This window comes from Haemorhous mexicanus, chromosome 3 (genome assembly GCF_027477595.1).
Source record: "Haemorhous mexicanus isolate bHaeMex1 chromosome 3, bHaeMex1.pri, whole genome shotgun sequence".
NCBI classification, from domain to species: Eukaryota; Metazoa; Chordata; class Aves; order Passeriformes; family Fringillidae; genus Haemorhous; species Haemorhous mexicanus.
This window is the reverse complement of record NC_082343.1, coordinates 19,738,469-19,750,652: the sequence shown is the minus strand read 5'-3', so window position 1 is coordinate 19,750,652 and position 12,184 is coordinate 19,738,469. Positions and strand designations below refer to the sequence as shown.

The following is a 12,184-nucleotide window of genomic DNA, read 5'->3' as shown; positions in this document are numbered from 1 at the left end:
AGGCAATCTCACTAAAAACTTCTGTGCTCATAAGTGCAGTGAAAACTTTGGCTGCTGCTTTGGAAGCAAATCGGTCTAAAAAACCTCTTTTTAAAAATAGCCCATCTGTATTAGTTAAGATCCAGACATCACTCAAACCTCAAACACAGCTACCCTTCCATCCTTAGCCTCTCCAAAAGGTTTTGTTTACCTCAAGAACAAAAAGCCAGAAGACAGACAAGCACACCAACCTAGAGAAATTTCAGTAGAGGAAATTCTCTGGCAGGGCAAGGGTAAGGGCAGCACATGAAGCATTCAGCTAATTATAACTCAACATCTACCTACCAGGAACATCATAGGGAATGCTACCCCAGTTTACACAGAACTAGAACCAGATTTTTCTTTATAACCATCAGAGAGGTTTGCTTAATGTAACATTTTGCTTCTTAACTCTTAGTTCTAAATTCCAAGGGTATAAGAAACTGGGGAGCCAAAAATGAGGAGGGGGCAGGGGGAATCTCCTTTCTGTTCCTCCCTTTCCAAGACACTGTCATTGCTCTCTTCCCAAGGACAGTTAAAATGTGATAGGCACCATGCAAGCCAGCACAGCAAACTCTCAGATGCCATAACCTCAGAGAAAATGCCACATTTACCATCACCGTTGAATAGGCAAAGTGTGGAGGTACCTCTCCTCTGCTGAAGTATACTCTCAAAATATGTCAAAGACCCTGGTCTCCAGCCACACCATCATCCCAATTTATCTAGATGCAAAAGGTAATGACACATACAAACAGTTTTCTAGCGTGATGGCCAAGAATATTATTTATTCCAGTAGAAAGATACTTTAAGCATCAGCAATCAGAGCCTGAACACTGAAGGTAAAATCTCAGCCCTGACAGAGCTAGGAGAAGCTTGTCCCCCAGCGACTGACAGGGCCAGCTCTCCTCTGCAGCACAGAGGAAACACATTTTATTTTTAAATGTTAAGTGACTCATGTGAAATGCCCAGTATTTTTAAAACTACACATTTCCCTATTACAACCATGACCTAATACTTATTCAGTGGAGATCTCTGGTGGAAATAAATGCCAGGCACATGTTTTGTTGGTCAGCTGGATTTGTTGACCATTACATCAAGTTTTACTTTCAAATACACTTGTTCAGTGTAATCCAATTAGGGTTTAAAGCAACACTGACACTGTTAAATTCTATAATTAATGAAAGTAATAATTAAGGTATTTGTACAAGTTATGACTAGGTCAGGTATTTCAAAGGCAGCTGATCACAGTATTTACATGAATGTAGAAGAATATAAAGAAAGTAATTATTTCTTTTGTAAGGATGTCAGTCCCTCTGTAGTTGTTTCAACTTTGCTGATATGTGACTCTAGTGTGGTAAGAGATCTGAAACTATTCTTAGACCATGGCAGAAAGCATGAAGTGGTTTCTTGGCAGGTCTTACATTCCCCACTATAATGAGAGCAAGTCACTTCATTTATTTCCCTGTCAGATGAGCAGAGAGAAGATTGAAAGGCAGAGCATAAATAAGCTCCTCAGACTGTGAACAAGAACAAAGAAAGAACCAGGTTTTGTGGAGGAACCAGCTGGTTCCTCCCCATCTCCTTTGCGGAAGTCCAGCCATGAATTTACAGCGTATAGTTGGAATTAAAAAAAAAAAGCCAAATCATATTTTTCACCTCTGCTTTTAAATTCCTTGAAGTCAAACACAGAAGCCTCTACAAACTAAAACACAAGCCTTAAGCAGGTTCACAAGGCTCCCACTGCTAGGTCTTGAGGGAAGAGGAAGAATGGCAGGATGGAGACAATGCCACTGGACCCTGGTCAGGGAGACAAAGGCAAATCCTCTTGTGTTAAAAGCTGCCAAGATGTGCTGGCATAGATGCTTCAATTTCTCATTTTATTTCCTTTGTAGACTGAATTCAGTTTGTGGGAAAAAAAAAAAAAAAAAGCTGAACTCCAAGCCTAAATGTTTCAGTCATGAAAAATGGTACTTTTCATCTGAATGCAAGTGGATTTCCACTTTCCATTTTGAGGTCCCAGTAGCAAACTCAAGCACACAAGCCCTCAAGACTCAAGGAAACTTTTGCTATGAGCTGAGGTGCTCAGGAAAGGCAGAGATGCCTCACTGTTGGGTTTGCAGGAGGGAAAGGGGTACAGCCCCACCAAGGAGGGCCAGGGCTACTGATCCAGCCTGGGGTCACAGCACCATGTTCTTCCCCTCCTCAAATTCAGCTTTGACATTGGCCTTGAGCAGAAGGGACACTGGGCTCATATCACCAGCCCCTTCTCCATTCCAATGCTAAGAAAAAAAAAAATTAAAAAAAAAAGCATCCACAAAAAGTGAGGCCTTTAATTTTCAGCAAACATGGAATACCGTGGTCATGGGGTGTTGGGAGAAATATAACTTCTTCCTTTTTTTTTTATAAACAGACTGAGCACCAGCTTTAGCCAGGACAGCTCAGGCTGCTAGGGCCCATGTAGCAGGACTGCAAAACACGGGATTCTTATGGGTTTATTTTTTGTAAAAATAGACGATTTATGCCTGCTCAAGTGTTGTTGTGCCTCGTGGCAAAAGAAATAAGCAAATCTTTCTTAAGAGCTTAAATCGAAATTATGCATATGTTACATTTATGACCAAAAAAATGTTAAAGAAAGTAGCAAGGAGAGGCATGGATAGTCTTAAAATCTTCCAAGCCACAGCATACACTAAACCCTGGCTTGTCACAGCGCTAGTTTATACACTGGTCCGCTACATTAAAAATAAACCAGACCATCTCTTTTTAACTCGTGCCTAATAAGGCACACCACACATACATTTATCTATAGATCACGGCCCGGCCTTGGAAAACAGCAGAGGGTTTCTGTGCTGCTTAAAAAGCCTGGGGCACCTCAAAGCCGCTCGCCTGCGGGGCCAGGCGCTCTCAGGCAGAGCTGTAACCCAAGCCCCGTCTTCGGGGATGGGATGGAGCCCGCGACGTGCCAGCGTGCCACGAGAGCGGCAGCGGGGCCGCGGGCTGACAGGCAGCACCAAACATGGAGAAGGTGGCACCGCATAGCGGGGACGGGAACTTGGACAGCCCGGCTAGCAACCAGTGTTTGCAAACACAACACGGGGGAATCAGATGGGCCGGCAATAAATTAAGGCCGGGCTGCGAAGAGCGAGAGAAATCACTCAAAGTAACAGACCCCGGCAAAGAGGGCCCCCCGGCCACCCCCAGTTTCGTTTTAGCACCTGAACACAGGGATGGGGATGCGCCAGCTCCTGGGCGGCAGAAGCACGACGGAAGAAAACGCTACCTGTGAAGTGAAACTAAATAACGAGTGCTTCCAGCGCCACGCCCCCAGCTCGGAAAGTTAGCCGCAACCTTCCCAAATGCTGCTTTATCCCATGCTCAACTCCATCTGACGCCAGTTGAAGCCCCACTTCAAAGAATGGGGGGGGAGTTACGGTGATGGGGGAGCTCCTCATTACAGGCTCCCCAAGGTGAGGTCTGCTTCAGCCCAGCTCATCACTATATTCAAAAAGCAAAGGATTTGGGCTCTCCGTCTTCTGGCACAGTTCCAGATCTGTTGACAGGCCAGTTTGGGGAAGAGATTTCTGCTAGGCAGGGCTTTGAGGTAACATTTCTCAGTGTCTGAAAACGAAAAACGGCCCAAGGACTGCCACGAGTACCTGGTTAAACCCAGAGCAGCACACAGCGGTGGGAGAAGAGTCAGCCACAATCTGCCCACGGGGCCCAACAGCTCAGCGCTGCCCAATTACTGCTCTGCAGCTTCATCTCAGCCATGATCTCATTCCAGGTACTGAAGAAGTACCATGCAAGGTTCAGAGAAGCTACAGTATTTTCAGAGAAACAGAGAACACCTTCAGCACTCCATTTTTCTAAAGATAGGAAGACTTGCGGACTACAACCACATATCCAGCTGCAAAGGCTGTACAACAGAAGGACTACCACCAGAAAGGCACAACTCCAGTGGCAGCCTCATTCTGCCAAGTGCCTCATCTCCTTCTTCTACAGATGAAGGGCATCATCACAACTCCAGAGACTCAATAAAAGCATACTGGGATCCTGTAGCAAGTATCAAAACAAGCCCAACATGACCACACTCTTGCCAGGAGCAAGGGGACAGTTCAGCAACTTCAAGCTTCCACAAGATACACAGAGGAGTATCTCACAGGATCCCTAGGTCCTACAAAGCCATGAAACTCAGCTGAGGAAAAGGGATAAAGTACCAGCCCACTCCATTCTCCTGCCACACTGTGCAGGCTGGAAGTAGCAAGTTGCACAGAAAAATTAAGGAAATTAAATACATACATTATAAGCTAAACAGCAAATCATTCCATAGTTTCCCACTGCTACAGCCAGTCTCTGCCAACTATGCCTCCGAAAGGCATAAGCACCCAGGGGAAAGGAAATTTAATCTAGAGGACAGCATTGTTATAAATAGGATCTCGAGAGCAAAGTGAAGAAAGGCAAGTGTCCTTGGATGATGCCTTAATTGGTGGGGCTCATCTCCACCAGAGCATTAAGGGATAAACCAAATTCCATATTAAAAGACGAGCCTTTACAGGAAAGCCATATACATTCATAAGCACTCATGCACAGCAACGCACCACTTTCAGATCACTTCTTAAACAAATAATGTCCCCCTGTCCATTATTCTGACCCTGTATCACCAAAACTAGGCTTGATTGCTCAAGTTGTGCTGATTGGTCCATGACACAATGCCTCAGAACAAATGACCTCTCTCGTCTTTTCTCCCCCCCACTTCTACTCTCCCACTGTCCATCTCCAGCACCTATGAGTGCAGCTTTACATGAACTAAAATAAGGCTGCTAAGTAAAGGTCAGTCTGACAAGCTAAAAGAGAAGTACCCCCTCCTGGACCTCTGGTCCTTGGGCTATAAATACTCAGAATAAGCACTGGGGGAAATCCTTTGTTTGCATAGACAGACACCAGGAAGCACATTTCCTCCTCCTTGCACTTCTCACCCCTCCTGCTACTCAAGGACAACATCCAGAGAAAAGCAAGCATATCTCTCTGCTACCAATTCCATGATTTGTCCATGGAAGGCATTTGCTTTGCCACTGGTGACTTGAAGCACACAGGCCTTCCCAGAGAAAAAACAGATGCTTTCAAGGTGCAACCATCAGCAAGGCTAACAGTAGAGAGTACACACTGCAAAGCAAACCAACACACTGCGTCTGGGCAACGAGGAGGATTACCTTTTAGGACTAAGGGCTCCTTGCCTTCTCGCTTGAGAGACTCCAGCACTATGTGGAGCGGCTGGGAAGGCATCACCCTGCTTGGCTCATTGGTATTCTCATCATAAACTACAATTTCTTTGGAAAAGATTCTCTTGAAGGAGTCCTTGCCTTCCCGGCAGGAGATCAAGTCCAAGACTGTGATCTTGCCCTGCTGGAGCCTTCTCCGGCTGATCTTGTCAGAACAGTTAATGTGGACAGCCCCTTGAATGTGGCTCTTATTATACTCCATGAAGGGCCTGCAGTCAATGATGACAGGCCCTTGATTCTGTTGGTGGCTCTTGCTGCATTTGGTCATCTTCTTGGCCAGATCATTGGGGTAGATGATTTTGATGCTGGCAAGTTGCTTGGTGCTGCCCGAGATGGGGCTCCCCACTCCGCCCAGCGGGCTCAGGCTGCCGGCGTTCTCATTGCTGTTGACCATTTGGTTGGTAGGGCAGGCGGGGGAGGCTCCGGCGTGGGTGCTGCTGGTGCTCGCTTGAGTTTGGGCCTGAGCGTCCCTGTCGTACGTTGCCACAGTGCAGCAACTGGCACTGCTGCATCCACAACTCAGGGAGCGTGCAGAGCCGTTGGATGAGGGCATATACGTGAGATTAGCAGTCTTCAGGGACACGACAGCTGCACCGAGCAGACTGGAGTGGCTCTCACCAGCAGAGGAAGCAGATTCAAGGAAGCTGGAGTCTAAACACAGGTTGAGATCCTGAGGTCTCACTGGCCTCGAAAGTGCCACTACTACCCTGTCGTCTAAAGGAGATGGAGGCATGAGGAGGCTGAGTGCTACCAATTTAAGAAGAACTCAAGATCACCCTGAAAAAGAAAAAAGAGAAGGGAAAGAAGAAAAAAGGTGATGAAAACAGATCATGAAGTCACATAAACCGACAGATCCAGCAACTTATTTTGCCGACACCCATTATCCCTAACCTGACAACCCCTTCTGACAGTTACCAGCCCACAGTAGCTGCTATAAAGCCTTTTCAGTGTTGCAGAGAATACTTCAGCTATCTGCATGTGCGCCCATGGCACGCAGAATCCACACAAGCAGCCTGAACTGTGCAGTGACACCCAGGAGAAGGCATTTAGCTACATGCAGATGGTACTGAGCTATTTCGAAACCCCAGGCTGCCAGGCTCACCACTGATAACGACAGAGGCACGATCCCTTATCACGTTGGTCACTGAAAAGGAAGCAACTACTGGGCTGAGTCCACTACAGGAGGAACACATAAGGGCTGAATAGCTGAATGTGTCAGGGGTGATATGCAACTTTTCCAGCACGCTAGAATAAAATTAGCCTGTAAATAAATTTTCTGAGACAGTTACAAACTTGAACACATAAGGCTAAACAAAAAGTACCCAATAGAAAACAAAAAAAAAAAAAAAAAAAAAAAAAGCTTCTGGAGATCCTTACAAGTGTGCACCACGCACTTCCCTCCCCCTGTTAGAGGTGAATCCAATCTCAGTTAAACGCTAGCTCCAGGCTCCCGAAGTATGCTGCTCTCCAGCAGTCCGTGAGGTAAATTCCCCCTTCCCACCACATTTCACAGCTTATTCTAAGAGTGGTCCCTCTGCCCCAGCCAAGGTCACTGCCTGCCCCACCTTTGCCTTCCCATTTGCCAAGACGCAGCACGCAGGATTTGAATCCCCCCGTTTCTACTCGGCAGACAACGAAGACGACAGGAGAAAAATACCCAAAGCCAGCCCTGACAGTGCGTCACCTTCACCAGCAACTTTGGGAGCAGCAGCAGCTCTCTCTGAAAAACCCATCCCAGGAGCAACTTCACCAACTCCAGCAAGCCCCCCGAGCGGGGCGAGCTCCCCCTCGCAGCTCCCGTTTGCCGCCCCGGCCGGCTCTGCACCGGGCCGGCTAGGAGATGTCCATCCCGAACAGGGGATGGCCGGGGGCACTGTCACCCTCAGCAGCCACCGCTCTACGTAGCGCGACCCGCCCGCCCGGGCACGGCGGAGATACCGCGGCTGGGCAGAGCGGGGTCAGCGGCGGCTCGCTCGAGGCTTTCCCAGCCCGTTCTTCTCCCAGCCCTCCCCTCGCCCTATTTTAGGATAAGAACTAGGATAAGGGCGCCTCGAGCGCATTCGCCTGACGCAGTTAAATTTTTTAAATAAACGAGGGAGACAACCCAGTTACCACAGCGAGGGAAGACAACCAAAGAGCCCACGAGAAGCGGGAAGTTAAAGTTTTGCCCCCGATCGCAGGGAGCCAGGGCTACCGCCAATCGCGCGGCGGGCCGGGCCGGCGCTCCCCACCGCGGCAGCCCTAGCGCGGGCTCCCGCAGCCGCGGCCCCAGCTCCGCGCCGCGCCGTGCCGTGACGTGCCCCGCGAGGCTCGGCTGGGCTGCCCAGCACTCACCGGCGAGTCGCGCTCCGGCCCGGTGCGCGGAGGTGGCGGCGGCCGCCGCGGGAGGAGCCGCTGGTGCCGGTGCGTTTCGCGCCCCCTGCCCCGCGCGCCGCCCGCCCCGCGCGCCGCGCGCCGTCCGCACCATTCTCGTTACTTTCTCTTTTGCTACCGCGTAATTGTACGACCCGGCGGGGGCGGGGCCCGCGCCGACGGGCGGTCTCGCGGACCAATCGAAACCCGGGGGCCGGCCAGGAGGCGGGAGTGTGACGTCATCGACAGCCAATGGGAAGGGCGCGCTGCCAGCCCCGCTCCCCGGGACAGCTGCTGCTCCCCGCGGACGGGCGGGGGCGGTCCGCGCGCGCGGCCCCGCGGCAGCGCCCCCCGCAGGACGGGGAGCCACCGGGAGGGCCCAGCGTTCGGCCGTGGCCGCGGCCCACGGGACCGGGGCCGCGGCCCCAGCTACTAGGGCCAGGAGAGCATCAGCCCCGCTCCCGGAGCGCGGCGGCAGCGGGCAGTGCTTCCCGTCCGCCCCAGACCCGCCGCAAGAGGCTCGGCAGTGAACGAGCGGCGCCAACCCGAGAGGATGTTGTATAGGTGCTTTTCCAAGCAGTCCTTCCCTGTCAGAAACAAGCCCGGATAAGGTACTTGGGAGGAGGAAAACCCAGCAACCACATCTCCTCCTGGGTCAGTCCATCACGCATCAATCTGCCAAGGCAGAGACAGGGAAAGTGTCATCTCCACCCTACCAGTCCACCCTGACCATGGGAGCACTGGAGAGTTTCACCCACAGCCCAGCATGCAAACCCACTGAGCTACAGGAGGAAGGGTGAAGTTAGAGCAGATAAGAAAAACCCCACACTAACTTCTTGGGAGTAGAAGAACAGTCATTTCCTCACACAAAATCAGTAAATCACGGGGAGGGAAGGAGATGTGCCCTACACTGCCCAGAGACAGCCAGGCCTGGAGGTCCCTGTCTGCCTGACCCCCAGATGGTCCGTGTTATGGAAACTCAGATAGAACCCAGCTTTGGCACACTGTCCAGAAAAGATCCTGAATGTCCAGATTAGACTGGACTCTCCCAGTTCAGTCAGTGTAAAAAGGAAAGCAGCATAGGCTGGAGGACAAGATTTTAAGGATAAGCATGAATCCCTTTCATCCTTTCTGTCAGAGGCTGACATGGGCAAAATAATAAGCTCTCACCCTTGTTACATGAGCACTATAAGATGAGAATTGATTTTCAAGCCACATCACACATCCTAGAAGAGTACCTGGCAGCAGCACAGGATTTCTGGACCCCTTCCTTCCTCACTGTGCAATCTGTTTACACATTTCCTGGTTCAGCAACTACATCTCATCATGTACCAGTCCATCACATATCAATCCCCCAAGTCAGTGACAGTGGAATATCCAGAGCAATGCATCCTCCCATGTCCTTCCTAACCATGGGGGTGACAAAGAGTTTCACCAACTGGGAATGCCAACTGAGCTTTGAGCTACAGGAGGAAAGATGAAGTTAGAGCTGGTAAGAAGTTGTTAGCATGATAATATTGAATCTAACCCAAAGATTTTGGTTCTGGGATGTATGCAGATAATTAATTTTTCAACTGGGATTTTCAAGCTGTAACTACCAATCCAACTGGGTCTATTGAAAAAAAAAAATATATATATATATAAAATGCAGTAATATCATCATCCAGCAACTCAGTTTAAAAAAAAGTTATGGAAACAGAGAGCAAGACTTTAGAAGCCCTGAACACTTGATTTTTTTTTTTTTCAATAGTTCTAAGGTAAACAGCAAATCCTTTCTCTCACAGCCATTCTTTAAACCATCAGTTGCTTATCCTTAATGTTCCTTGTAGGACAGCAACTCATCCAGCACAAACTCAGGCTTTTGGTTTCAAGTGTTGTGATACCACATCAGGGCACCAGTTCCCCTGCACACTGGGAAGGAAGGGGAAGTGGGGGAAGGCTCTCACTTGTAACAGCTTCACCTCCAGCAATCTGCTTCTACTGAGAGCAAATATGTGGAAAGACTTTGAGCAATTAAACCATAGAGTAACTTCACCCCACAAAGACCACAGTCTGGAGGTATTACCTCCTAAATAAAATATTCATAAAAGCTAAGTCCCCATGCTACCCAGCAAAAATGCAAACCAGCCACTGCATGAACAGCTGCCCTCCCCAGCGAGGGAGCAAACAGCTTGATGGAGAAACACAGTGGTCTCACTCAGACTCGACAAACACTGGTCAGTTCCCCAGAGGTGCCACTGTGAGACACCACTAGAGCATTTCCACGCTCTCTATTCCTCTTTGTCCGTGGCTTGTTGGTTGGCACTGGGCTCACAGCAAAGGAGGGGTAGTTCATGCTCTCCTCAAAAACCTCCCTTTCAGGCCATGCTTGGGCTTGGGGAAGGAGCTCCCCATGGACTTCTGTTCAGTTCACCACCTGAAATGGTGCCCTCCACCCAGGCAGCTAGAAACTGTATTCCTGTTTGTGCATCTCCCAAAGCTAGACATCTCCTAAGGCAAATATTTGCTAGAAAACACTTGGAGTAATTGATTTAGCAACCTTTAACTTTCTGACCAAACTTCTCAGTACAGTACTAACAATGTGCACCAAGAAAACATGTTGTGACTTGCTTATGGAGGAGTTCTCCTCACAGGAGAGCTGTGTGGAGGTTACTCATAGCAAGCAATGCTCCCTTCTGAAGAATATTCAGCCTTTGCCAAGTTTTCTTACAATACAAAGAGAGGCCACATGTTATCTTGTCTGATATTTTACTTAACTTTTTATTTTTCTAAGAACGTTGACAGTAAGTTGCTATTCCCCCCCAGTTTCAGAGGATTTCCTACATGACTTTACTGACTTCATGCTTAATACATTTTATTGGCCTATGAATTAAGATTGGCCTTTTCTCCTGTTCTCAGAAACAACAGCCTGCTGTGACTTTTTTTCTGACCATATTCAATGAACAGCTTTCTAAATGCTTTTGCTATCTGTAATTCAACACCCAAAACAGACAATACTTATCTATTCCCTAAGAACTAAACTTCTATTTTCTGAAAAGCACACAAGAATCCTTACTATGAAAGCTGGAAGATCTTAGTTAAATTCCCACTTCCAGCAGTAGCAGCACATGGGATTTGGACATTTCTTTTCCTCAAATGTTTTTGCCAGCATGCTGCACTTGCTCAGACATTTGAAGAAAGCCACAGGCAGACAAAGTGAAATCATCTCATGAATTAAAGCAAATCCTCACAAACTCTCACAGTATACTAATTGCATAAAATCCAATCAAACCCATTCAACCTTGCAAAAAGGGTAAAAATTGCTAAAAGCACATGCTATATATTTGACAGATGTGAAAAAAAAAGCCATCACAATTCTTAACAACCCCTTAAGTGCTCTCAAACTCAACAGTTCATTCTTATTGAAATATTTCTTGCACATCAACCATTCTTCTACTCTACAATCAGGACGTTTTATCTTGTGTAGGATTAGAAAAAGGCCCAGAACATAATTGCCTTCATCAACACAGCCATGTACAATACCTGCCCTGCAACTAAGTAGAGAAGGTGTGCTGTCCTGTCCCTTGAACGTTCAAATCTCTGGGGTCATGCATGAAGAAAGAATTTCACCTGTTGTACACATGACTGCAGAATGGGGCACTCTAAGGTTGGCTGCTCTCTGGGGTAGCATTATTCTGGTTTTAGGGGCACAGTAACAACCAAAGCCAGGAGATCACAGTAACAGGCTGAGTGTAAAGACAAGAAAGGACAGATGCCTGTCCCTCCTGAGACTGTCATTTGAACAGAGCAATGCAAGTTCCCAATTTTACCAGCAGAAATGGGAAGCAAGAGGCTGAGTGACTTCTCTAAAGCAACACAACAGCTTACACAGTGGAGCAGAAAATTGGGAAACTGGGGAAAACAAAGGTGCTAACCAGCACAGTATTTCAACTGCAAACCTGTAGCTCACACTTCATCAGGTATCACATGAACTGGCTAAAAGAAAATGTTCTTGGGGGCTAGACTGAACATCTATGTGTCCACTACCTAAATTTGCCCATTTGTTCTTTTAAGCAATCTTTGATTCTTGTTCAGTTTTAATACATCGCATGGTGCCTTTGTTTGTCCTTGCTAGAAATGTCAATTCACTACACAGGCAAAGCTGAGAAACCACTGTTAGCCATTTTGCAAGAAAAGGATATCCCCCTCTTTTCTTTCTTTTGGAATCCTGTTTTAAAGGTACCTTAGTAAAATACAAACTTTCCTCTTAAGTGATCGTCTGATATTAGAGGAAACAACGTGTTTTAGACAAACAGTTCATCTTCTGAGCAAGGGGGTGGGATTGAAACTGTGCACAAGATGAATTTATAAGGAAACTGAGAGCCAGTAGTAAACATAAAGATGCATCCTGGTACTCCTGCATGCTTTTTATGGCTTATCCCCCATGGGAAAGCTGCTATAAAATTACCTAAGTGAGAAACTGAAATGCAACAGCTCTGGCACTGTAACTCCACGTGGATGCTTCTGTTGCACAGTTACCAGCCTGTGTGGGTTTGATA

At 47.8% G+C, this 12,184-nt stretch overlaps 1 protein-coding gene across 2 annotated transcripts in view; it reads right to left on the bottom strand.

Annotated features, from left to right (window-relative positions):
• Window positions 1-12,184, bottom strand: part of DUSP10 (dual specificity phosphatase 10) — a 55,641-nt gene that overhangs the window by 17,669 nt on the left and 25,788 nt on the right. The window contains exons 1-2 of one of the 2 annotated variants that reach the window (XM_059840996.1): window positions 7,629-7,774; window positions 5,226-6,071 (exon numbers count right to left, since the gene is read on the bottom strand). In XM_059840996.1, the coding sequence (XP_059696979.1) occupies window positions 5,226-6,027 (802 nt within the window). In that variant the 5' untranslated portion in view covers window positions 6,028-6,071; window positions 7,629-7,774. Of the gene's footprint in view, window positions 1-5,225; window positions 6,072-7,628; window positions 7,775-12,184 lie in introns of those variants that run through there. The other variant, XM_059840997.1, reaches the window with a different exon arrangement.